At 45.3% G+C, this 27,687-nt stretch overlaps 2 protein-coding genes across 2 annotated transcripts in view; both read left to right on the top strand.

Moving 5' to 3' along the window:
* Positions 1-11,731, top strand: part of ASPM (assembly factor for spindle microtubules) — a 63,172-nt gene extending 51,441 nt beyond the window's left edge. The window contains exons 21-28 of the mRNA XM_050961348.1: positions 167-376; positions 603-752; positions 1,849-2,040; positions 2,471-2,663; positions 3,162-3,316; positions 9,944-10,120; positions 11,154-11,326; positions 11,406-11,731. Of these exons, the coding sequence (XP_050817305.1) occupies positions 167-376; positions 603-752; positions 1,849-2,040; positions 2,471-2,663; positions 3,162-3,316; positions 9,944-10,120; positions 11,154-11,326; positions 11,406-11,511 (1,356 nt within the window). The 3' untranslated portion in view covers positions 11,512-11,731. The remainder of the gene's footprint in view (positions 1-166; positions 377-602; positions 753-1,848; positions 2,041-2,470; positions 2,664-3,161; positions 3,317-9,943; positions 10,121-11,153; positions 11,327-11,405) is intronic.
* A 4,573-nt stretch (positions 11,732-16,304) lies between these two features.
* F13B (coagulation factor XIII B chain) overlaps positions 16,305-27,687 on the top strand; it is a 47,326-nt gene continuing 35,943 nt past the window's right edge. Inside the window, exons 1-2 of the mRNA XM_050961446.1 lie at positions 16,305-16,374; positions 25,752-25,952. Of these exons, the coding sequence (XP_050817403.1) occupies positions 16,305-16,374; positions 25,752-25,952 (271 nt within the window). The remainder of the gene's footprint in view (positions 16,375-25,751; positions 25,953-27,687) is intronic.

Genomic DNA, 27,687 nt, shown 5'->3' with positions numbered 1-27,687 from the left:
TATTCATGGCCTTCCATACAATTTCTGTTTCCCACTCTGGCCCTCAGGCCAAAAAGTTTACTCACCCCTGCAATAAATGGTAACACAATAAACATGAAAACCTAATGTACTTTCACTATGACAAGAAAAAGCACACTTGACTATCAACATGCAATTTATCTTCTAGAAGCAGCAGGCTGCATGTTTGATTCAGGCAGCTTATAGAGGCTTCAAAGAAAGACACAAGTTTCATCAACAAAAAGCTGCTGCTTTGGTCATCCAGAAACGTATACGAGCTAGGCAAGAAGGAAGACTTGAATGCATAAAATACATCAAAACTAGAAAAGCTGCTATTAAACTGCAAGCATTTTTCCGGGGATGGTTAGTGAGAAAAAAGGTATATGTCTTTTTAAGTGAGTATAACTACATAGATGTTAAAAATATGTAAGATTGATTAGGAGTTAGGCTACAGTGAAAAACTGTTTCAGACATTACACTGACCCCTGCTATATTTCTTGTAACTCCATTTCTGAGTTAGCATAGATTATGATTATAATGTAGCAAAGACTAACTCTGGATTTGATTATTAATGCTGTTTCCTGTCTCTGTTTTTCTTTCTACAGATTTTAGACCAGAAGCAGAAGGAGCGGCTGCTTTGTTTTTCAGCTGCTGCATATCATCATCTCTCTGCTATTAAAATTCAGAGAGCATTCAGAATTCACCTTGTATTGAAACATGCACGAATGCAGATCTCTTCTGTCCTATGTATTCAGGTTAGCATTGTTGGGAGGAAGGAGCTATTGCATACTAATTTTCTTCAACTATTTTATTTAACTATTACCTAACTGGAGTAATCACCAAACTACCCAGCAGGGTTGTTGCAGTGTTGTCATCAACTGTCACCAGTGGCCCCATTGTGGATGTGAAGGCCATGCCTCCTCTACACTCTCAGGCCTGCTAGTGACCCTAACTGGAAAACAAAGTCCTGACCCATTCCCTTCTCTGTGCTGGAGGGAGGAGAGACCAGATGAAGAGGAATCACAAGCTGCATGAGACATAGAGTGATATCCCTTAAACATGCAATAGCATGCTCAGGACCAATGCATAAGCAACCCCAACTAGGTTACAGGGACCTTATTTGGACACTTTGTAACCCAGGGGTAATCAATTATTTTTTGTTAAGATTCAAACTTCTTGGTCAAGATCCAGACTCCAGAGAAAATAATAAAAATAATGATAGTAAGTAAATAAAAAGATTTCACAGTCTGTTCAAAAGCATCTGGTGGTCCAGATTTGGCCTGCAGTGTACCTATTGACTACCCCTATTCTAACCCAACCTATCACACAGGGACTTGTCTAAGTTGAGACAACTAATTTAACCTCCCCAGAACAAGACTCAGACTGCTAAATGGAAGGTGAAAAAAATCCACATGCCAAAACAGGCAAATTTACTATATAGGAAAAATCCTTTCCAGAACCCAAAACTGGTGATCAGCCTAGTCCCCAGCATTAAAGGAGACCCTGCAACTGGATTAAGGATGGGGCTAGCAACTTCTCTCTCCATCCACCTCTACCAAGTGAGAGCTAATCACCCAGCCCCATTACTACCACCGCAGTCCAGTGGCACATTTCCCCCCTCACCAAGGGTTTATTTAGGTGATCCCAGCCCATTCGAAGCCACACCTTTGCTACCATGGTGTTCAGTTCCTGGCTTTGCATCAATTAAATCCATGATACATTCAGATTTTAGTTCTTACTCTGTCAATATTTAAGTTACAAGAAGTGTGTGCATACATGCACGTGTGGTCATATCAGGAAAAGAAAGCAAGCTTAGTTTGTCTTTTAAAAACTTCCATTTATCTTAAACAGAGGTGGTTTCGAGCAAGACTTCAACAAAAAAAAAGTCTACAGGATCATCTGAAAATCATTAAAATACAGCAAATGGTTCGAGTATGGCTGAAACAGAGAAATGAGGCTGCAACCACAATCCAAAGAGCTGTACGAAAGTTCCTTTTCTACAAACACAGAAGAAAGCTGAAGAATGGAATAATTAAATTTCAGGTATATGAATTCTCATAAGGGAATACCATCTTGCTCATGTCTATTTTATAGTTATTAAAATAGACTGCTTCTATTTTTATTACCAACTAATGGTGTTTCTTTAAGAGTACAGATTGGTATTTTTTTCTTTTTTTTTAAGATGAATACTGGATTGGAAAACTAAATACCAACTAACCATCAAGTAATAGTAAAAGATACTGTTTCTGACAGATTTATTTTTGAACTGGGAATCTAGTAGTCAGAGGACTGAATACTAAATCTGATCATAGGCTTGTAACTTAGAATTCTGCAACTGAACTATTTTGAGAATAACTTTTATTAAGCTCATAAAAGGTTGATTTGAGATTCTAATGAATATTCTATCATAGAGCCACTCTTACTTGTAAATCTTTTCCCATTTGTGAAATCTTTCTGCCATGTTTTCTCTCAGGCATTGTGGAGAGGATATTCTTGGAGGAAGAAAAATGACACAGCAAAAACTAAAGCGTTACGACACAGTTTGGAAATGGCTAACAAAGAGAGCAAAGAAGAAAACAAATTGTGTAACAGAACTGCAGTTGCCATTGATTATCTTCTAAAATACAAACATATTTCTTACATTCTTGCAGCATTAAAACATCTAGGTTAGTAGTTTCTTTTCGTAATTAAAAATTGGGCACTCTCAGAAGTTTGGGAGTCCATTACTGTCTTGAGAAAGGGGAGCACATGATTATATTCAAGCTTACAGTACAACTAGGAAAAGTGACAAAGTTAGAGCATACAACAGTATGCAAAGCCATTTCCTTCTGAATCAAATATGGCACTGATAACAAGCTATCTTAAAGAACAACCAACATCAGAATGTAGTAATGAATGCATTATTCTAGTTCCTGGCCTCCCCATGCCCAGCAGTACTACTTAATACATGCAGGGCATAAAGGGAGTCCTAATTACTTTTAATTTCACCTGATACGCAGTGTCACATACGCTGGATACCTTTGTCTTGACGGAATGTTCAAAATCATAATTTAAAAACGTGGCTTGAAATTGATTTTGTTTTTGTTCTAATGTATTTGCCAAGCCTAATGTTACTGTTTGAAAATAACTTGATTAGCATTCACAAATGAACCCATTTATTTTAGAGGTTGTTACCAGGCTCTCCCCTCTCTGTTGCGAAAATATGGCCCAGAGCGGAGCAATCTTCACTATTTTTATTCTGATCCGGAATTGCAACCGCAGTATCCCCTGTATGGAAGTTATCAAATATTCAGTTCAAGTCCTGCTTAACGTTTCAAAGGTATTTCAGTGTTTTGCTTTTGAAGTTTCTTAAGTTGTGGACTGTCTAATATACAGATATTTACATTTATCCAAAGAGATAAGCATGAATTTATCCACTGTAATAACTGCTGGTTTTGCAAAAAACGACCCTTTTCCTGAGTTGAAAACCAATTATGCCAAATTATTTTGAATCGGATCATCAAATTATTTTTCTTAATGTGAACAATTATTACATCCTATAAAATAGTTTAATTTTAATCATGGCTTTCAATGAATTTATGTTATTCGAACTAAAATCTGAGTGGTGGCAGAGGGTGCATGGTTGAAAAAGTACTAGGCTTTTTATGTTGTGAAATTGGTAAACAGTTTTGTACAAAAAAGAGAATTAATCATTGGTAGGGTATTGCATACTGAAGTTTTATGTATGATTTGTAATTAAAATATTACAGAAAACACTGGTATAGGATACTTTTCCAAATTCTCATCTTTTTCATATCTATAGATGATATAAACAGTTCTATAAGAAATTATTCTTCTTCGAGTGCTTGCTCATATCGATTCCAATTAAGTGTGCGTGCATGTTCGTCGGAAGATTTTTACCCTAGCAACACTCGGTGGGTCGGCTGGGTTGCCCCCTGGAGTGGCGCTGTTATGGCACCGGATATATACCCCTGCCGACCCAACGGCCCTTCAGTTCCTTCTTACCACCCGTGATGGTTGTTGGAACTGTGGAGCACGGCTTTGCTGATCTCCACATCCCTAGCTACTCATAGTTCTTTGCTGTTTCTTGTGTGTATAGTTTGAGTTCTTGTAGTTATAGTTAGTGTTAGTTAGTGTATATAGTTTAAGGGGGGATCGGGGATTAGCCTCTTTCCTCCACTCCGGTACGGGCCCATGCCCAAGGCATCAGGATTCAAAACGTGCTTGGTGTGCCAAAAGCCGATGCCAATAGGGGATCCCCACAACTCCTGCCTCAAGTGCCTAGGGGAATCCCACCTTACCGATAAGTGCCGCATCTGCAAGTCGTTTAAACCAAGAACAAAGAAGGAGCGGGACTTTCAATTGAAACAGCTCCTCATGGAGTCGGCACTTAGTCCTGCAGCGTCGGTACCGAGCGCCCAACAGACTGCTTCTGTAAGGAGTGCCCCTTCGGCCCTAAACTGCTCCGGTACCGAGAAGGAGCCCTGGCACCGACCCCTACCGGCACCAACATCTGCTCGGCACCGCTCCCTGTCCCCGAGACCCAGGAAGCAACATAGCGCTCCAGATGCTTCACCTCCACAGAAGGAGTGCTTTTTGAAGACGGTTCGTCCGGCACCATTCTCTGCCGCAGCACCGTCGACTGTGGTACCGCCAATTGCGGTTCCACTGAGCGCGGCACTGTCGATTCCGGCCCCACAAGGGCCGTTGAGTCCGGTGCCTGACAGCTCCCCGGCTCATGCTGTGGTTGAGCTTGCTCTCCCTTCTACACTGGAGACCTTCTCCACGACAAGGCAGCTTATTGCCATGACGAAGTCGACACGGCCTCAACCCCCGGCACTGCCGGTGCGGGTCATACAATCCATCAGAAACCCGCCCCACACCTCCATGGGCACGGGTGAGGCTCCAATACCATCTGCAGACACCCAGGTTCCACTTGACACAGATGACGCTCCTCAAGTGCAGGAACCCCCACAGGACCCCCTGGTCCCGGGCCTCTCCTGCTTCTCCTCGCATGACGAGCCGGTGGCGGGAACATCCTCCTCAGGCCCTCCACCAATTGATCTCAGGGCCCATCAAGACCTTTTGAGACGAGTGGCTCAGAATATGAACTTACAGGTGAAGGAGGTCCCTGAAATAGAGGACCCTGTCGTGGACATCCTATCGGCTGATGCACCTACTAGAGTGGCTCTTCCATTTATCTGCACCGTACAGGCTAATGTGAATACCATTTGGCAATCCCCAGGCTCAATTCCACCTACAGCAAGGGGAATAGAGAGAAAATATATGGTCCCCTCAAAAGAATATGAATATCTCTACATTCACCCACCTCCTTGCTCTTTAGTGGTGCAATCGGTGAATGAGAGGGAGCGTCATGGCCAGCAAGTCCCGGCTCCTAAGTCAAAGGAGGCTAGACACGTGGACCTCCTAGGCCACAAAATATACTCGGCCGGGGGCCTCCAACTTAGGGTGGCAAACCAACAAGCCCTCCTAAGTAGATATAACTTTAACATGTGGGTGTCCTTGGGGAAGTTTACGGAGCTTCTTCCCCAGGAATCCCGTCAAGAATTTACGGCCCTACTTGAGGAGGGTAAAAAGGTAGCAAGAATCTCCCTCCAAGCCTTTCTAGATGCAGTGGACTCTGCAGCCAGAACTCTGGTGTCAGGAGTGACGATGAGACGTATCTCCTGGCTCCAGGTGTCAGGCCTTCCCCCTGAATTACAACAAACTATTAAGGATTTGCCCTTCAAAGGCCAGGGCCTGTTCTCAGATAAAACTGACCCCAGATTGCAAAATCTGAAGGACAATGGCGTTATAATGCGCCCGCTGGGTATGCCCACACCAGTGACCCAATGCAGGACCTTCCGGCCCCAGCCACACCGCCCTAACGCCCCTCCTAGGCCGCGTCAGGACTTTAGCAGAAGGCGTGGTAAAGTGAATCATCAGAGACAGTCTGGCCCTCAAGGAGGTCAAAATCAGGCGCCCCCTAAACCACCAGCGGGGCCCAAGCAGAACTTTTGATGGGAGGCCCGAGGGCAGCCCACCAGTTGCTCTAGTGGATCATTCTCCTCCCTTTTTCAACTGCGTCTCACAATTCCTCCCTGCCTGGTCCCAGCTAACTTCAGATCGTTGGGTCCTGCGCATGAGTGGGTGGAAGTGGGATACTACCTCCAGTTTGTTTCAACCTTGCCTTCCCACCCTCCCTCCCCAGTCCTCTTCAGGGTCCCCTCTCACGAGCAATTCCTCTTACAAGAGGGCCAGTCGCTCCTAGCCATGGGAGCCATAGAGGAGGTGCCAAAAGACACGAGGGGCAAGGGGTTTTATTCCCTCTACTTCCTAATCCCCAAGGCAAAAGGAGGTCTACGACTGATCCTAGACCTGTGAGAACTCAACAAATTCATGATAAAGCTGAAGTTCCGCATGGTAACCCTGGGGACCATTATCCCGTCCCTGGATCCGGGAGACTGGTATGCCGCCCTTGATGTGAAGGACCCTTATTTCTACGTCGCAATTTACCCACCACACAGACGGTACCTCCATTTTGTGGTCAACAGTCAACACTTTCAGTTCACTGTACTTCCGTTTGGCCTTTCTACAGCTCCGCGTGTGTTCACAAAATGCATGGCTGTAGTTGCTGCCTCCCTCCGGCGTCATCGGGTACATGTCTGCCTGTATCTCGACAATTGGCTCATTTGAGGGACTTCCCGGTTACAAGTGTCGCAGCACCTGCACATCGTCAAAGACCTCTTCGGGAGCCTAGGCCTGATGATCAACACAGAGAAGTCTACTCTGGCACCCACGCAGAAAATAGACTTCATAGGAGTGGTTCTGGACTCCAATCTGGCCAGAGCCTGCCTCCCGCAGTCGCATTTTCAAGCAATGGCTTCAATTATTCGAGGTTTTCAAACCTTCCCCGACAACGTCGGTGCGCATCTGCCTCAGTCTAGCAGGTCACATGGCCTCCTACATCTTTGTGACCAAGCACGCGAGGCTACGCCTCTGTCCCTTTCAAACCTGGCTTGCTTCAATATACCAACCACGCAGAGACAGCCTGTACTCGGTGCTCACTGTTCCCTGGAAGGTTCTGGGCTCCCTAACCTGGTGGCTAAACCCCACTCTAGTCTGTGCAGGGATGCCATTCCACCCACCGCAACCCTCAATGGCCCTAACCACGGACGTATCATCTCTGGGTTGGAGTGCCCACCTCGAGGGCCTTCGCACTCAAGGCCTCTGGTCGCCTCAAGAGCTGGCCTTGCACATCAATGTGCGGGAGCTGAGAGCAGTCTGTCTAGCATGCCAGGTGTTTCGAGATCATCTCCAAGGCTGTTGTGTATCAGTGTTCACGGACAACACAACAGCTATGCTTTACATAAACAAGCAGGGCAGAGCACACTCTTCCCTCCTTTGTCAAGAAGCCGTCCACCTCTGGGACTTTTGCATAGCCCACTCTATCGATTTGGTAGCATCTTTTCTCCCAGGAGTCCAGAACGCTCTGGCGTGTCACCTCAGCAGATCCTTCCTGTCTCATAAGTGGTCGATTCGTCTGGACTTCATCCATTCTGTTTTCCGGAAGTGGGGGTTTCCCCACATAGACCTCTTTGCCTCCCGAGAGAACCGGAAATGCCAAGTGTTCTGCTCCTTCCAGGGACGCTCCCCGGGCTCCCTCTCAGACGTATTCCTGATCCCGTGGAAGAGGCACCTACTCTATGCCTTCCCACCGTTTCCGCTCATCCACAGAGTCTTACTCAAGCTCCTCAGGGACAGCGCCCACTTGATCCTGATTGCTCCAGCCTGGCCAAGGCAGCACTGGTATACCATGTTGTTCGACCTCTCAGTGGCAGACCTGATTCCCGTGCTACTCTGGCCAGATCTCATAACACAGGACTTTGGCAGGCTTCACCATCCGGACCTGCAGTCTCTTCACCTCACAGCATGGTTGCTGCCTTGTTGAGCCAGTCTAAGTTGCATTGCTCTGCCTCGGTCAAATAGGTGCTCCTGGGCAGTAGGAAGCCTTCCACTAGGATGACATATCTGGCCAAGTGGAAGCATTTCTCCTGCTGGTGCGCTCAGCGTAACTCAGTCCCCAGGCAGTTGTCCGTTCCTACTGTCCTGGACTACCTCTGGTCCTTGAAAGAACAGGGCCTAGCGGTCTATTCCATAAAGGTGCATCTGGCAGCCATCTCTGCCTTCCACCCAGGGGAAAATGGCCGATCAATCTTCTCTCACTCCATAGTTTCAAGGTTCCTCAAGGGATTGCAACATTTGTACCCTCAAGTCACGCCCGACTCCTACCTGGGATCTCAACCTAGTGCTAGCCAAGCTTATGGGTGCTCCTTTCGAACCACTGGCCACCTGCTCGCTGTTGTACCTTTCCTGGAAGACAGCCTTCCTTGTCGCTATTACTTGGGCAAGACGAGTATCTGAGCTTTGAGCTTTGACAGCGGACCTCTCTCCCCCCCGCCCCCCGCGTATATGGTATTCCGTAAGGACAAGGTACAGCTGCAACCACACCTCTCCTTCCTCCCAAAGGTGATGTCTGCCTTTCATGTCAATAAAGACATCTTCCTCCCAGTCTTTTTCCCGAAGCCGTACCCATCGCGTCGGGAACAACAGCTGCACACACTAGACGTTCGCAGGGCTCTCGCCTTTTATATCGAGAGAACAAAACCCTTCAGAAGGTCACCTCAGCTCTTTGTAGCTGTGGCAGACCAGATGAAAGGCCTACCGGTCTCATCCCAACGAATTTCATTGAGTAACATCCTGCATCCGTACATGCTATGATTTGGCTCACGTTCTGGCTAGCCACCTCACCACCCATTCTACTCGGGCTCAAGCTTCATCTGCTGCCTTCCTGGCCCATGTTCCCCTCAAGGAAATATGTCGGGCAGCTACCTGGTCATCGATTCACACCTTTGCTTCACATTACGCATTGATTCAACAGTCCAGAGATGATGCAGCATTTGGCTCAGCATTCTGCAACATCTCACTCCAACCCCACCACCTAGGTAATGCTTGGGAATCACCTAATTGGAATCGATATGAGCAAGCACTCGAAGAAGAAAAGACGGTTACTCACCTTTGTAACTGTTGTTCTTCGAGATGTGTTGCTCATATCCATTCCAAACCCACCCTCCTTCCCCTCTGTCGGAGTAACCGGCAAGAAGGAACTAAAGGGCCGTTGGTTCGACAGGGGTATATATCCATTGCCATAATGGCGCCACTCCGGGGGGCGACCCAGCCGACCCACCAAGTGTTGCTAGGGTACAAATCTTCCGACGAACTTGCACGCTGCGCACGCACACCTAATTGGAATGGATATGAGCAACACATCTCAAAGAACAACCATTTCAAAGGTGAGTAACCGTCTTTTATTTAAAGCTAACTCAGCACAACTTGGGGTTGGAGATGTGATGGTTCTATTTACAGATCTAGTTTTTGGATAGAAATGTTTGCAAAACCAGCGAATTTTAGATATACTAACTTGTACTAATATAATACAAATGTATAGATCTATGAAACAAATTCTTATGTGATGTGCTGAACCAGTAAAGTGTTTAGCATTCAAGTCTAATACATTTTCCTAAGTATTTTCATTACAAAAATAGTATATTTTAATCAGTCAAACTGATTTTTAATATTTTTGTAGGCTTACATGATTTTAAAACGATAAAACCTTTTTGGTTAGACAACTGAATTGCATTGTAATTGTCGAAGTAATCTGAGAGCAGAATAGGTACCTCTGCTGTCCCAGTTTCTAGAAAAATTTTTTAGAAAAATTGGCGCTGTAGCTTAATGCCCAGAAATGAATTGTTTTTATCTGAACTGCAATCCATATAATAAAAATATCACCTGGTTGGCCTGAATGAGAGTAGTCTTTATTTTCTTAGTGCTTGATAGGGCTATATTTGAGATATGTTTACATCAGCTTTTCTGTCTCTCTTTTAAGTATGAAAGAACTACTCAGGCAGTTTATGAAGTGGAAAATTCTATAGATACATTACTGGACTTACTGCAGATGTACAGAGAAAAGGCTGGTGACAAAACTTCAGAGAAAGGTGGAAGCATTTTCACAAAAACATGTTGTTTGTTGGCCATTCTTTTAAAGGATTCAAAGAGAGCTTCTGTAAGTTTTAGTACTTCATTTTTCGTAGTTTCTTATGGCTTCTTCCAGCTGATCGCTATTGAATTATTCAGACTGCCTGTTGAAGTATATGCATCTGACTATAGCAGTGTCCACCACAGCTACAATAGTACTTGTTGCTGTAATATTGTAATATGGTGTGTATTTCATCTTGAGTTGGTGCATGATCTTTGAGTTGCACAACTGGATCTTTCCACCCTTTTTTTTAATATTTAAAAACATTGACAATTACCCAGGGCTCACATGCCGTTCTTTCTGATAATCCACTTGTACTTTCTTTTTCTTGATGACACTTTGTAAATATTGTCTTTGCCCTTGCTCTCCATTCCAATCCAGTAAGACTTACAATGTTCTCAAATTCTACTTACCATACAGTTGGTTTGTGAGACTTGATCTTGGCATGCACCATTGTTTCCTGGTTTGTGGCTGACTAATAAACTGTGTGTACACTAGCTGTATTTCTAAAATGATTTCCAGCAGTGTAGCTCCATTGGTGGTAGCAACACTGGAAGTGTTAGTGTAAGTAAGACTCCAAATATAAATAGCCACCAGCTGTTTATCCACATTTTAAACCTCTTCAGAACAGCTCTGTGAAGCTCACTGGTAATATTGCTGGTATCCATCTGTGGCCTTGTCTAATCTAGCACTTCCACTGGTGCAGCTGTAAATGAATTAGTTAATATTTGCTGTATCTTTGGAACCATCATTAGACAAAACTGCCTTCAAGGCATAAAATTCCTTTCTGGATATAGTTTAGTTGGAAATATCTGGTCATAAAGCTACTTGTGTATCTTCCAGTGTCACTGATAGTTCAAATGTCTAATGCCATCAGGATGTTGAAATGCCAACTGAAATTAAAAAATCTATTTGTTCAAATAAATTTCAGTATGTGTTCATGGAGAGAGGTGCTGCATGTTCTGTGAAAATGTTGACTATTGAGCAAACTGAGTAGTTTTGCATTATTACTATTAAATTGCCTTTTGAGTATTGATTATGTGAAATTTGCATTTCTTAGGATATCCGAAGCACATCTAGAGCTGCTTCTCGTATTCATAGCTTATATAAACTTACAGCTCGTAAACATAAAATGGATGCTGAAAGAACTCTTTCCAAGCACAAGATGCACACATCCATGAGTGGGAGTTTCTTTGTTCCAGTAACTCCTGTACGAACAAAAGTAGTTTCACGGTAAGAATTTTAAATTAACCTGCTTTTTTTCGTGTGAAAATATACTGTTGTCTAATTTCAAGCAATTCTTTTTTTTCAGAATTAAACCAGACTGGGTTTTACGGAAAGATAATATGCAAGAAATTGTAGATCCTCTGCAAGCTATTCGATTGGTAATGGATACACTTGGTTCTGCCTACCACTAAAATGTAGATACTATCTTTGAAAATGTGTATGTATATATGTGTGTATTCAAAATGGATAAATGCTTTTAAGAGGGAAAACAAATTAGTGTCAAAAGTGATTACTTAAAGATGCAAATTTACTCTAAAATTAGGCATTTTATTTTGTATGGGTGGGTTTTTTTATGCTACTTTGTACTAATGCCTAAAGCAATTGTACAATAAAATACTGAACTGCTTTGAAGCTCTTGGGTGTTTTTCTTGCTTTACTATTTCAAATATACTGTTGCTGTGCAGCTGTAATCTTATTAAAAAAAAAAAACCAATTTAACATGCAGCTTCTCACAAAAGCTGAATGTGTTTTGAATGTTCATTTGGCAATGAGGAGCAACTATTTAGTGTGCAAGTCAGCCTGCGGAGATGGTATACATGAGAGGAAGGATGGTCCAGTGATTAGAGGACTCCCTTGGGCTGTGGGAGACCCACATTTCAATTTTCATTCCATTACAAATACCTGGGGAAATCACTTAATCTTTGCTTCACTTCCCTGTCTATAAAATAAGGATAATAGTACAGGGGAGTGTGAGGTTATATACATAAATCTCACAATCCTTATCTCCATTTAGACATGTTTTTCCTGGGACTTCAGTTACTGACAGGGGCCAGGACACTTCCTGTTCAACCAGCAGTGAACATGGATGTAGCCCTCCATAGCATCTCCCTTAAATGTTTCTTCTTCTTCTTTCCTGCTTCTTACCCACATCTTTCTGAAACACGTCTAAGGAACAGCACAGAAAGAATTAAACAGAAACAAACACAAACTGCATAGGGAGTCTCTTTAGAGGATGGAGAAATTTTCTTCCTCAGAATCATTCTGTTGAGGGCTGGCTTTCTGAAACCAGTTATTTAGATAGTCTTATTGACAAGGTCCAAAACACTCTCTCTTAAGTGATAAAGAAGACTTACATGCTAATAAAGTGAAAACCAAAGGAAGACTATGCCTTTCTGGTCCCTGAATCATCAGGCAAAGTTGAACTTCAAATGCCTGTGCTCCAGACGCATGCAATCCACTGGGTAGGTTTTTAAACAAAGTTCTGAAGGTCAAGCTCTCAAAGTTTTCTAGTCTCCAAACCCCTAATTACAAATCTTAAAACTTCTAAGAAGTAATCACTTTGAAAATGTGCCCAATGCTTTCACTACAATTTTTAGTGACCTTTTTAAAGACAATGTCTGCTAGATGATTCCTGTTATATGTCTAAGACTATTAGATGCTAGCAAATAACCCATTCATATCTTCTATGATCTTATATGGGGCTAGTCTTGCCAAAACAAGCAGCTAACAGTGGAGTTTTGGTGTTTGTGTGCCCTGAGAGAAGAATGATTTTGTGTTTTGAAAGTGGTCTTGATTTGTGAGTGACTTGCTGCAGGTGTGTGGCATAACTCAGTGCTTTCTGAGTATCCCTTAACAGGAGGGCGGTACTGCCCTAGTTTGGCTAGGTTTAAACACCAGTCACTAGCAAATATTGGAACAGAGAATAGCTAAAGTAGAGTTTCAGTGATAGTTTCGGGGTTGGGGGCCTCCTAGGAATTGGGTCTGGGAAGAGACAAGCTACTGAGTTAGCACAAGAGGTGACCTGAGGAGGAGAGGAGACAAAGAAGATGGTCAGATGCAGAAACTTTGAGATGTACGTTGGGAAGAAATTCCCCCCCGCCCCCAGGTCAAATTTGTTGTAATCTTGGTGGGTTTTTGCATTCTGCGGTATGTGCGCGTTGGTCTCTTGCCAGGATTATGTGAGTATGTCTGTCATTTCCCTGCCATTGCAGGGGCCTACGGTATTGGTGCATCCTCCTAGCCTCTCCCTGTGAAAAATGACTTCTGTGGGCTGTAATATTGGGGTCTAATTTTGGTTGCTAGGTTTCGAGTGCTGGGTGGTGTTGGCAGCCTGTGAAATACAAGAGGTCAGACTAGATGATCTGATGGTCCCTTCTGGCCTTAAACTCTATTACTCTAACTCAGTGATTCTCAAACTTATTTGATCATTTCCCCCCTTCTTTGTGTCTACAGTAATTTACACACATACACCCCGCCACACAAGTACATATACCAATATATGTGGTGGCGGCACACTTGAATCAGTTTCGGCTTCTTTGTTTTTCACTTTTTTTTCTTGTTGCATGAATGAGCCAAGGATCTATTGTGAGAAGAGCAAAAGCAAAATCGTGATTGTGGTTCATGCTTGCAATGTACACACTGAGTCATAGCAAACAGATTAACATACAGATGGCAATGACTTTGTGTAATGCTGTGCATGATATATGACAGAAATCTGTCAAAATACACAGTGCCATGTAGAGTCAAATGCACAGCACCATCCGAGGACCTGGAAGGTCTGGAGGAATCAGCTTTTCTAGGTATTCATTGCTGTGGGTAAAATGTGCACAGTACATCCCCTCCCCAACCCAGGAATGTATTCCATGCCCCCCAGGAGCCAGCCCCCCCAGTTTGAGAACCTCTGCTCTAACTCGTTAAAAACCCAAATGTCAACATTTCCCAGAGTTACCCAGTCTCCACACAACTTTACCAACTTCAAGCCACTATACTTGAAAGTGTAGGGGAAACCAGAAAGTGTTCAATATAGATCTACCATTTCTTCATTTGGCCATGTTTGTTAAATCCTGTCTTCCAAATTGCAGAAGGCTACTGTAACAACGGTAAAGAAAATCCCCTTCTATACTTCCTGTTTTATAGTTACACAGAACTCAACTCTTAAGTTGCACCCTCAGATCATGCACTGTATTTTTAGTACACTTATATAAGCCACCAGAGGTATATAAAAAACATAAGCTCTGGGCTTTGTGCCCCCAAAGGCTTCCTCAATATGCAATCTGTCCTTGTGTATGGTACATATGTTTGTAAACGATACAAATATAACTGTCAAATATGTTGCTCTGGGGCACTATAGAGTTATGGCAAGATCCTTGGGCAAATCAACACAGTTCTGGGGATCTAGCCAGTGGTTTGTACCTCATATGTCCATCAATTGAGATCTGGTTTATATTTCTGCATATACAGAGGCCTAATAAAATCATTTGATGTCCTTACATAAAAAAAGAAAATGACTGGAAGTGTGGAGGTTTTAATGCTGGCAATAATGCCTACATTGTTCTGGAATTTACACAACATCAAAAGAAGTTTGCAAATCATCTAGGGCAGAGATGACTGTAGGAACTGATAATTCAATATTGAATAACATTTCATATTACCTTTCTTTGGTGAAAGGACTATTACTTATATGTTTAAATGGTGCCTAGCACAGTGGGGTCCAACCTGGCTGAGGCCTTCAGGTGTTACTGCACTATAAATGTAGAGTAATGTGATATGGTTGTGTGTAATAATTTTCAATTTTTATTTTCAGTGATGTGGCCAATGAACTCTTGTGAAACTAATACATACTACTATGAACTTAATGACAAAAGCAACCCTACCAACACCACCATACCTCCAGCACATAAGTGGAGACAGGATTTCTTGATTTTTAGTTTTAATTGCTCTTAATCTTACTTAGAGGCACTCATGTAATATAGTAAAATATGCAGGAAGGGACTTTTGGGAGCTCCTTGTTTAAAATTTTATAATTTATTTGAAAGGAAGATTTGGGATGATTTTTCTTGTTTATAAAGGAATTGCTGTCTCTTGGGTACTGCTAAATGATCTTTGCCAGAGAGTGTCTCCTGGGGCTCAGAATTATTTCTGAAGAACACTGGAAACTCTCCAATTGCACCAGCTGCCAGGTAAGGGCTCACCATAGATGGGCTACCTCCTTTAGTATCCATATATGGTACTCAGTGCATTTTTTTCTGTGAAAAGTATAAACATTTCTAGCAAAGGGCTTTTAATAAAATGTGTAACTGTTGTGGTGTCTCATTGTTTGGTTACAGAAGAATAACTTTATTTAAATAGAGAAACTAAGCAGATCATCCAGTTTGTTGCTTCTCTTCTACAGGAACCTGAACCCCCTGGTTCATGAAGTTGTACAGGCTGAGAAGGAAAATTTTATGGAAGCCCTTGTTAAAATACTTGCAGCATATTATTGAATCAACTGGTAGCAATTATTCTAGTATTTCAGAAACTATGTCTTTAGCTTAGTTTACCAGTTGTGTCTTTGCTTAGAATTTCTAAGAGAACGTGCATGTAGGTCAGAATATGAATGTGCCTTCAACTGGAACCTGTTAAACCAAAAGATGGGATTATCCTGTCCATTAAAGCCGGAGCATTCATAAAACAGTCTGATCATGCAGCAAAGTTTTGTTTGTCTAGCACACAAAGGCAATGACCGTTTTTTCTCTTTAGACCTACCAGCTTTCAGTGCAAACAAACTAGTAGAATGTAGCCAGTTAGGAATGGAAATAGAAGAGAAAACTAGACAAGCTATCAACCAAAGTAAATACATTGATAACAGCAAAATAGCCTTTAAACCATGGGGCCTGAAAATTCCCAGAATTTATGGCTACTGGTTTCCCATTAATCTATTTTACCATTTGCCAAAGTTCATTATTTTATAGTGAAAGCAGCTACCATTTTCAGCATTTTTCTCATTATGCCTCACTATTATTGAGCTTCTTAATTGAAATAGAGCTACTCAGGTCTAGTCATTCCGTTTAAGGAATAAAAATCAGTGAGTGCTTTGAAATACCCTTTTTGTGTGTTACAAAACATAGTCCAAATACCTTTTTGCAAATAATTAACTGAGTTTTCAAAAGAAATACTGAGTTTGCCAGTAGTGTTCACAGAATAGTGAAAACTATTGTTAGAGACAATGAATAGAGTATTTAAAAGCTGGATTTTTCTCATAATTTTGGTTGATTCAGGAGAAACCTCGGCAGAAGGTAAAAATACTGAGGCATTCATTTATTTAGAAAAGAATATGATAATCTAGAATATAGATTACATATTGCTCTTAGGAAAGTGCTTTATGCAGTTGCTTTAATTTGATAAATGGTTTTATTCTTAATGGGGATATATTTTTGCTAGTGGGGTTTATATTTTATAATATTTTTGATTGAACACTTGCTATGAAGAGTGAGCTGTTGCTATGTTGAACCTTGAAATTGACACAGCTATAGCACCTCCGGGAAAAGGTTCAGACACTAACATGAACATCCCATTTTATTATTTCTGGAACCACTTCCTTTGAGTTCATTCTGCAGCAGTTACAGAAACAGACTTTAGTTCGATTTTATTTGTAGACAAATCATATAAATTGCAATGGTACACAGACTTATAAAAGTAAGAGAACTAGGGAATCAAATGCTAGCCTATTGCTAATAACCTAAGATGATGCTCTGCACCTCATGTTCTTGGTTTCTCCAGCATGGGATACTGCTCTCTTCACCCTTACTTTTTAGAAGTCAAAATTTTTAACTATTTCCATTAATAGATAATATGACCAGTCACTGGTATCCACCTCCCTTATCTTTTATTTTTTTCTGCAGGCTCAGTCACTTCTAACTGGACCAATCTACTCTTGTCTATTTTTTTTAGTTTTTCCACTGTAAGCAAATTACATCCTGTCAGTCTATAAATTCCTGCCACGTAGCTTCCAGAGTGCAGACCAATTTACAGACTGCTCCCCGCTCTCTTGGTAGGACCTCCTTGAATTAAGATGCCCCTTTTATCTTCTCTTGTTAGGCCTGTCTAAAGGAATTAGGAATGCAGGAATTTCAGGTTTGTTTAGTAGAGCAATATGTTAATTCAATAAGTCATTAATCAAGCCTGATGATGTCAATAATAGTTTACGAGTAAGTAGTAGTTACTTTCCTTTGTCCTAACAAAAAGAAATGCAGGGGTGCCAAACTTGCTGTGGGCAGATGGCCACATTCCGTGTTAAGTGATAGCCCATGGGCTGGAATATAATTTAATTTAGAATTCAGTTCTCCAGTCCCCAGCAATTTTCCCATTGATGTCACAGTTATGGCATGTTTACACTTACAAGTTATGTTGCCAAAAACTGGCTTTTGTCAACAAAACAGTGATAGTGTACACACTGCAAGGTAACTTTTTTGAGGGGAAAAACCCTAGTTTTGGTGACAAAAAACGTCCGCCCCTGTAAGAGACTTTTGTCTTTTCCCCTCCCTTTATTGTCGACAAACAGCCAGTGAAGACACCACCGTTTTTTTTTTCTGATTTTTATCCACCACCAGAAAGTATCCCACAATTCTCCTGCTCCGCTCTGGTCAGCAGTTCGAACTCCGCTGTCCTGCAGCCAACCCACCCCTATCCCTTGCAAGCCCTGGGACTTTTAAATGTCACTTAATACAGCCCCAACAGTGGACTTTCCTACTCTAAATTGATTTGCAACTGACTGGTAGCAGTCTGCATTCACCAGCTTCCACACAGCGATTGCAACACCCTCCTCTATGGGAAGGGCAGTTCTCAATCTGGTGTCCTTGAGCCACAGCTCAGGGGCCAGCTCAGCACATAGCTCCATGAAGGTTTCTTTACGCATCCTAAAGTTCTTTGAGTGATTGCTCATGTGTATTCCACAATAGGTGCATGTTCGCCACGTACACTGGTGTCAGAAGTTTTTCCCCTAGCAGTACCTGTAAGGGAGCACCCCTAGCGCCCCCTGGAATGGCGCCTCCATGCTGTGGTGTAAAGAGTGCCACCCTCAGTTCCTTCTTGCCGCTAGTGAAGGTGCTTCGGAACTGCTCTGCTCTAGCTTTGCTGTAGCTTGTCCCCAGCCTCTTGTTCATTCAGTGTATGTGACCTGTAGTTAGTACTCTATTAGTTTTAGTTTAATTTAGCTAGTGCGCCTGGGCCAGGGCATGCTCTGTTCCCCAGATTTTAAGTCATGTGACACTTGTAGGTGCCCGATGTCAGTGAGTGATCTGCACGTGGACTGTCTACGCTGTTTGGTGAAACTCATCTCAGTGATCGCTGTAAGATTTGCAAGTCGTTTAAGCCTCAGACCAAGCGAGAGAGAGACATTAGGCTCTGTGCTATCCTCATGGAGTCGGCGTTGACCCTGACTCGGGTGCTGCTTCAGGTCGGCACCAGGTACCGCGATGTTGGTGCGTGGCAACCCCCTCCCCGCACTGCTTCATGTCCACAGGGCACACCAAGAAGGCTAAGAGGACTTTTCTGCTGCAGCACCAGAGTAAATCTGAGGCAGAGACTAGACCCATGTTGAGCAGTCCTTGATCCCCACTGGGCTCTAGGCCTTCAACTTAGGTCGAGTAGAGTAGCCTGGCCCAGTCTTAGCAGGCTTCCCTGGATGCCCTCAATGCCGGAGGTCCTGCAGGCGGCCCAGGACGTCAATGTCATGCCAGTACAAGGAGCACCGCCAATGTTGGCCCCACATTCCAGAGGCAAGTCGCCACTGGGATCTCTGCAGTCACCCCCGACTCGGTATCGGTCGAGAGAACGCTCCCGACGCCATTCGTTACTCAGCGACCCTTCCATGTGTTGTCCATTTGGGAGCCGTCGACTCCCACCAGGTTCTGGGTTCCGTCTGACCAAGACTCCAGGCAACGCTCCGCCTCAAGAAGCAAACACTGACAGGACCGAACTAGACAATGCCAAAACCCCTTATCTTGGAGGTGCTATTGTAGCCCGTCACGACAGGAACGTCAACGCTGTTCCCGTTCATCGTCCTGCTCCAGGACCCCACCACATCACCGCTCCTGCAGCCCCGGGTGTTAATCACCGGCCAGTCGCCGTCGCGGATCCGCCTGTCACAGCCGATCGTCAAGCAGTTGTTACCAACGGTACCGGTCCTCCATGTCGAGGTTGCGGTCTTGGGGTCAGCACTGCTCCCGGCACTACCGCTTCGCCCAGTGCAGGGACAGTGGCAGGTAGTATGTCAGCCCAGCCTCCCTTCGTAGCCATCTATCGATGGGTCAGGTGAGCCAGGCTGAACAGCCCGCTCCCCCGGTGCCACTGCAGGTGCAGTGGCACGGGGTCCCGTGGCTGGCGCAATGGTACCAGTGGGCACTGTGGCCTCTGACGCAGCCCCCAGTGGCAGTTTGCTTGGTGACCAAAGCCTTAGAAGGGTCATTGGCCTCCCTTTTTCTGACCTCTGAGGAAGGAGTCAGTGGGACATACAACCTCAGCACTGTGCCCAGAGTTCGACCAAGTGGTGGATCCTCTGGCACCAGTGCACATACAAAGTACGGCACCAGCCTCCTCGCCCTTCCCTCCTCCCTCTGTCCCGCAGGAGGACTCTATGGCCCAAGAACTATTAAAAAGGGTGGCATCAAGCCTCAATCTCAAGGTGAAGGAGCCCTTGGACTCCCTGTTTAATGTACTGTCCACCTCGGTACCAGGCAGGGTGGCCTTGCCTCTCCACGACTGGGTGGCGAAAATTTCAAATGTCTTGCAGCAAACTCCGGCCTCACTGGCCCCATCTCTAAGATAGTGTAATGCAAGTGTTTTGTGCCTGTCAAGAGACATGAATACCTATACACCCACCTTGTCCCTAACTCCCTGGTAGTCGAGTCGGTCAACCACACGGCGCAGCAGGGCCAACCCGTCCCTATTCCCAAAAATAAAGATTCAAGGAGGCTGGACTCATTTGAAAGAGAAATTACTTGTTTTTGAGCTTCCAGTTACGGGTGGTGAATCATCAGGCTCTCCGGGGCCAGTAAGAGTTCATCCTGTGGGTCTCTTTACCCAAGTTCAAGGACTCCCTCTAGGAGCATGACAGGAAGGAGTTCAAAGCGCCAGTGGAGGAGGATACAGCAGCTGCCAGGGCAACCCTGCAGGTAGTGTCGGATGCGGCGGACATGGCCACGTGGTCCATGGCCTCTGCAGTGTCCATGAGAAGGGCGTCGTGGCTTCTGCTTTCTGGGCTGTCCAGTGAGGCACAGACCTCTTTGCAGGGCCTCCCATTTGATGGCAAAACTCTGTTTGTGGAAAAAATGGATATAAAACTGCATGGCCTGAAAGACTCCCACACGACGCTTCAGACTCTGGGCATCTACGTTCCGGCTCCAGCTAAACCTAAGTTTAAGCTGCAGCAGGCTCCTGCCCAGACTATCCATTCTAAATATGATCCTGCTTATAAAAAGTTGCAGGACTATAAGAAATGCCCGCAGAGGCAGTCTTGGCCTGTCCCCCAGCCTAGGTCCTCCAAGGGCAAGCAGGCAAGGAAAAGATGGTTTTGACAGGACACCCTGGGTCACCCTGCCAGTTCTTGTCAGGGTTGCGCTCCAATAAAGCTTCTCTTCTCCAATCGGTTGTATGCTTTCTTCCTGGAGTGGTCGCGGCTGACCTCGGACCAATGGGTCCTTAACACCATCTTCTGGGACTACACCCTACAGATACTTCCACCCTGCCCAACCACCCTTCACCCCTGTCCCTCCTGGGGGACCCCTCTCATGAGGCTCTACTTGAGCAGGAGGTGGGGCTGCTTCTGGGCCTAGGAGTGGTGGAAGCAGTGCTGGGGGAGTTCAAACACAAGGGGTACAGCTCCCACTATTTCCTTATCCCGAAGGCCAAAGGAAGGCTCAGGCCCAATCTGGACCTGCGACACCTGAACCAGTATATGGTAAAGCTCAAGTTCTGTATGGTCTCTCTGGCCTACATCATTCCCTTCCTGGATTCCAGGGACTGATATGCCGCCCTCGATCTGCAAGACACGTACTTCCACATTCATATATTCGAGGGGCACAGATGCTTCCTCTTTTTCACGGTGGGGCAGGAACACTACCAATTTATGGTCCTCCCCTTTGGCCTGTCTACTACCCCCAGTATATTCACGAAATGTATGTCGATGGTAGCTACTCACCTCAGGTGCTGGGTGGTCCAGATCTTCCCCTACTCAGACAACTGGTTGGTCAAGGGCAGCTTCCGGTCGCAGATGCAGGATCATACGGCTCTCCTGTCCACATGCATCGCTTCGGCCTGTTGGTAAACACCACCAAGTCCACATTAGTCCCAATACAATGCATAGAGTTTATCAGGGCAGTCCTGGATGCCTCATTGGCTGGAGCCTCCCTCCCACCGGACATGTTCAAGATCCTGAAGGGGCTAATCGACACGGTCACAAAGTTTCCAGTGACAACAGCCAGAACGTGCCTCCACAGGTCTTGGGTCACATGTTGGCGGGCATGTAGTCCGTCATGCCAGATTCAAGATTAGGCCCCTCCAGCTCTGGTTGGCCTCAGAGTTCTCCCAGGCCAGGGACAGGATGGACAAAGTCCTCACAGTGCCCGAGCCAGTGCTCATCTTCCTTCAGTGGTGGTCCTCCCTGAGAAACATGCTCCATGGAGTCTTGTTGAGGGGCAAGGCCGTGTCACTGGAACTGGTGTCTGATGCATCGGACCTGGGATGGGGGGCGCACATGGGGAACATCCAAACCTGGGGTCTGTGGTCCACTCAGGACGTGACTCTTCACATAAATATCAAGGAGCTCAGGCTGGTACAGCAGGCGTGCATGGCCTTCCATTCGCACCTGGAGGGCCGGGTGGTCAGGGTTCTCATGGACGACACTGCCTCAATGTTTTACATCAATAGGCAAGGCGGGGCCCAATCCTCTGCCACGAAGCCATCATGCTATGGGACTTTTGTTTAGCCCACGACATCTGCCTACATGCCTACCACCTACCAAGTGCCCGGAACTCAGGCGGATCACTTGAGCAGGGAATTCTCCTCTCAGCATGAGTTGTCTCTCCACCGAGAGGTGGTGCACAGTTTTCTGAGTGTGGAGAGGTCCCCAGGTGGACCTGTAAGTGACTCGGCAGAACCATCCCTGTCCCTGATTCTGCTCCGAGGGGTGGCCCATGTCCCCATCGAGGACATTTGTAGGGCTGCTACGTGGTCTTCAGTTCACATTTTCACCTCGTGTTATACGATCATCTCCCAAACCAGGGAGGATGCCGGGTTCGGCAGGGCTGTGCTCCATCTTGAGAATTTGTGACCTCCTACCCACTTCCAACAAATATAGCTTGGAATCACCTATTCTGGAGTACACATCAGCAATCACTCGAAGAAGAAAAGACAGTTATCTTTTCCATAATTGGTGTTCTTTGAGATGTGTTGCTCATGTCTATTCCACATCCCGCCCTCCTTCCCCTCTATTGGAGTTGTCTGGCAAGAAGGAACTGAGGGTGGGGGAAGCGCGCAGCGCCCCTTATACTGCATCATGGAGGCGCCACTCCAGGGGTCGCTGGGGGTGCTTCTTTATGGATACTGCTAGAGGAAAAACTTCTGGCATCAGTGCACATTGCGAGCACTCACACCTATTGTGGAATAGACATGAGCAACACATCTCGAAGAACGCCAGTTATTGAAAAAGTAACTGTCTTTTCTGTACCCACTGGTCATCAACCCACACCTGCATGATGACAATGCGATCCCACCAATCAGTGCTTGTTTTCCTAGCCCAAAAGTGATGCTCTACCGTATGCAGCTTCTCTGTGAATGCACAAAGCACTGATAAGTTGCTGCCATCTATATCACACTCGGGTGCCTGCAATTCATCCTCTGCTAACTTTGCGAGTAACTGCTAGTAACTGTGCTGCGATGCATGATGTCCTCACGACATTGCGTAGAAGAGAAGTGCAGGATCCATCCTCTCGCACTGCAGATACTGGCACGCACTACAGAAGAATGACAATTGAAAAAATGACATGAAAGAAAGCCAGATACCTTTGGAGGAGTGGGACACAAAGAGGTGCATGATGGTACATTTTGCACATCCCAGAACTCGCCACTCTCCGTTTCCGCGTTCCCACAACACTTACCAACGGATGGTGTCACCAGGCACTGTGGGATACGTACCCACAGTCCATTGCTCTCACTGTTGACAAAGGTGCCTGGAATGTGGACATGATCTGTTGACAGAGGGAGAAAATGTACACACACTTTGGCTACTGTGCTTTTGTCGATTTTTTTTTTCCTTGTTGACATTAATTTCATTGAAAAAAACTTGCCAGTGTAGACAAGCACTTAGGTTAGGGGTCTCAAACTTCCATCCCCTGGACCATCTGAGACCTGAGAACCTCCCCAATGTGGCCCACGGAGCTCCAGCAATTTTGGGACTGGGTCTATCCTTTGGCCCCGCCTGCTGCCCTGGGTGCTCCTCTCCCGCTCCCCCCACGCATGTCCCTATGGCAACCTACACTGTCCCGGGGCCCTGCCAACCACTGGCAGTGCAGCGGAGCTGAGCAGTTTCTGCCTGCTCTCTCCATGTGTCTGCCAGCCCCTCCTTGCGGCCCCAGGGCAGGGAAGGGCTGTGCCTCTGCACGCTGCCCCTGTCCCAATTGCCCCTGTGGCCAATGGGAAGCTGCGGGGGCAGTTCCTGGGGCCAGCAGCGTACAAGGCCCGCCCTGCCTTGGAGCCCCAGATAAGTGCTGCATCCCCAATCCTCTCCCAGAGTCTGTACCCCCATCCTTTCCTCCACATATCCCCTCCTGCCCCCAGCCCCCCTCCCAGAGCCTGAAACCCTACCCCCTTCTCCTGCACCCCTACTCCCTGCCCCATCCCAGAACCTGCACCAAGTACTCAAACTCCCTCCCAGAGCCTGCACCCCAATCCTGTACCCCACACCACCTCCCTCACCCAAACATCCCCCCAGAGTCTTAGGCAGGTGGGGGTTGGAGATTTGGGGGGTGGAGTTTTGGAGGCCGGGTTCTGGGTGGCATGACAAATAATATTGGCCAGCTGGGAGGATTTGAGGACTGGCATTGGCCCTAAGGTAAATTGAGTTTGAGACCACTGCGGTAGGTTTACAACCAGCGCCTGGAGAGTATCTGACCTAAACATTAGTATCTAAATACTTAAGTATTTTTTTTATTATTATTATCATGTCACATTCAACTCTGCTCAGTGGGAAAACATGCTCCCTTTTACAGCCGCTGCTGTTTTGTCCCTCTTTTGTCACTTCTTTTCCCCCTCTTTTTTTCCGCTCTTTCATTCTTCCCTGTGCATTTATTTCTTTGCAGAAACTTTCAGTTCTCATATTGCTGTGGGCTTCCTTGACACATCTTCCCCATTTCATCTGCTAAAATTATCAGCAATAAAATTTATGTTGACACTGAAATGTTAGATTTATTGCAACCATGAGGTCTAGAAACTCTTTTTAGATGGAAACTGAGGTTCTAAACCATCTGAACGTGTCTAGCACACAACATAAATAGATCAAGTTGGCTGAATCCATCCCTTATGCCAGGCCTGCACAACATGCGGCCCACGGAGGCTCACTGTGCTGCCCACGACAGGGAATCAAAGGGCTCTGGGCTGCCCGCAGCGGCGGGGAGCCCAGAGCCCTTTAAATCCCAGCTGCAGCTGGGATTCAAAAGGCTCTGAGCTGCCCACAGCCGCAGGGAGCCCAGAGCTCTTTAAATCCCAGCTCCGGCAAGGATTCAAAAGGCTCTGGGCTGCCTGCAGCTGCGGGGAGCCCAGAGCCCTTTAAATCCCAGCCATGGCCAGGATTCAGAAGGCTCTTGGCTGCCCGCAGCGGCGGGGAGCCCAGAGCCCTTTACATTTCAGCCGCTGCCAGCATCAAAGGGCTCTGGGCTGCCTGCAGAGATTCCCAGCCGCGGCTGAAATTTAAAGGGCTCAGGGCTCTCCAGCGGCTGCAGGCAGCCCAGAGCCCTTTGAATCCCGGTAGGGGCTCCAGCAGATGGGCTGGGACTCTTCTCAGTGGCAGGAGTTCTGGGCCCTTTAATTTGCCCCTGACATTTCCCAGCCACCTCTTCAGCGGGGAGCCCCTGATTGATTTAAAATCAAGTATCACATCCCCACCCCCAACCTTCCTTTTTGGCCCACAGCTGTTTTGGTGGGGTGGTGCTGGGGAAGGAGGGTTTGTTTCTGCAGGGCTGGGCGGTGCTGGGGCGGGGTGTTTCCGTGGGCTGGGGGGTTTCCTGGCGGGGGTGTTTCCGCGGGGCTGGGGGGTTTTGGCCCTCAGCTGTTTTCTTTGGAGTAATGTGGCCCTCGCCACTTTATGAGTTGTGCAGGCCTGCCTTAGGCCGTAAGTTTGACACCCCCTTGCTAAATATATTACCTTTTAGTTTCACTAAATCTACCCATTTATTGTAGTATAGGACAAAGTGAAAAGAAATGTCTTTGATTTTCAGTATAATTACTCACTAACAACTAGGCAAGTCAAGTATAAGCTGCAAGGGTAAATGGTTGCAGAATTGGACCTCATGTGTATCTATACAGAATTCAGCCAAGCCAATTAATTTTAAAATAATCCAGAAAGCACTGTTATGTATGGGAGAAATTTGTAATGAATAAAACATAATTAAATCTTTTGTAGATAAGCCTTGTGATTTGCCACTCATAGAAAATGGGAAGATAGCCCAGTATTATTATAGTTTTAAAAGTTATTATTTTCCAATGAGTAAAGAGAAAAAGCTTTCCTATACCTGCGTGGCTGGCTATACAACTGAGTCTGGGAGTCAAGATGCAAGGATAACATGCACAGCAACAGGATGGTTACCAGCACCAAAGTGTTATAGTAAGTAACTTACTTTCATTGGCCTTTTTTGTTTCCTGTGGACATTGTAATGGATTTCACCAAGAGGGTGTAGTAATGAAACCATAACTTAGGGGAATATTAGGAAGCAGAACTGGATATTGACACTTTACCTCTTTCTCTCTGAAAATTAGTACCAAAACCAGGAATATTGCCTTTTTGTGAAATCAGATAAATTTGTGGGGGTTAGGTCCATCAGGGGCTCTTAGCTAGGATGGGCAGGGATGGTGTCTCTAGCCTCTGTTTGCCAGAAACTGGGAATGGGCAATGGGGATAGATGACTTGATGATTACCTGTTCTGATTAACCTTCTGAAGCAGCTGGCATTGGCCATTGTTGGAAGATGGGATACTGGTCTAAAAGGATCTTTATTCTGACCCAGTATGGCTGTTCTTATGTTCAGAACATCCCTATTTATTTTCAGCCTTTGTGTCTTCATTATTGTTTTTATTCAAGTGGTACTGGATTCCCCTTCCATCCTCCATAATAAGCAAATGACCAATTTCAGTCAAATTTTAGTTCACTTTGCCTCCCTGCATCTTCAGTAATTTTGCTTCTTACAGGTGGAAGCCCTTCCCTTAATACAGAAATTTTCTGGCTCATCAGCAGGGGTTAAACAAAGTGAAAGCTGCACTTTGGCATCAGTAGGATTTGCCTGCAGGTGACTGGTTGGCTGCTTCCTCAGACAGTAATAGCATCCCAGAGAATATTTATGGTATTACCCAGGTTTTCAGAACCCAAAGCAGTGGGTGTCAAGAATAAATCAATGGGGGGGACAGCTCCTCTGTCTGATAAATGATTGGTACAAACAAGAATGCTTTAACCTAAAACTACCTTTTTATTAGGTTTCACGCACACACACAAAAGTGTTGAAGCAGTAGGTTCAGAGCATCCCAAACATTTATATTTACTCAAAGTCTGAGATGATTTTGAGTAATCAACAACCAGAATTCCATGCACTGTCCTTCCATCCAGCTACTAGGGACTTTGGGTGCCAGCTTCTTGCCCAAAGAAAAGCTTCCTTGGATTGCTCCAAAGTGTATCCTTTTGCCTAATCTTTTATAGCTAAATTAAACAAAGCACATAACTCATAGCGACTTCTAGTGGGTCACCACAGTAACCCCAATGGGTCACCAATTCTCCTAATTTAAGCAACCTACTCATTTATCTTTTAACAAAGCATTCTGTGTATCTCTAGTCATAACAATAAAATATATATGTAGGTGCGCTTAAAACCAAGGCTGACTGTCCAAACATTCCTTCCATTCTCATGGTACATTAACTCTCTGTCCCATCCTCCCATTCTCATTAGCAGAAACTGCAAACATACAGTTGTTTGGCCTTGCCTCTCAAAGCCCTAAGATTATTTCTAGCTATATGGTATTTGGTTTTCAGCTAGCAGTGGCTGGACATACAAAACAGCTGACTGAAATAATGTCAGGTTCCAGAGTTACAAACAGTAAATCAGGTTCTGAGGTTATAGAGGAGTGGGGAGAACATCTGTGCCTCTTAAAGTAAATTTTTAAAAAATAGAGGGCACATCTGGCCAGTAGACAGTGAAATCACCAAAACACTGAACTCTCTCTTGCTCTCCTTGTGCTCTCATCTGTTTATAATCTGCTGATGGTCATCAGTTCCCTTCCTGGTGACCTTTAATTGCTACTAGGAGAGAACTCTCACTATGTCTTTGCAAGTGCTCCTATTTTACTCACTGGGAG

This window comes from Gopherus flavomarginatus, chromosome 7 (assembly GCF_025201925.1).
Source record: "Gopherus flavomarginatus isolate rGopFla2 chromosome 7, rGopFla2.mat.asm, whole genome shotgun sequence".
Classification (NCBI taxonomy): Eukaryota; Metazoa; Chordata; order Testudines; family Testudinidae; genus Gopherus; species Gopherus flavomarginatus.
Note: the sequence above shows the minus strand (reverse complement) of the source record. Positions and strands in the feature narration are given on the sequence as shown.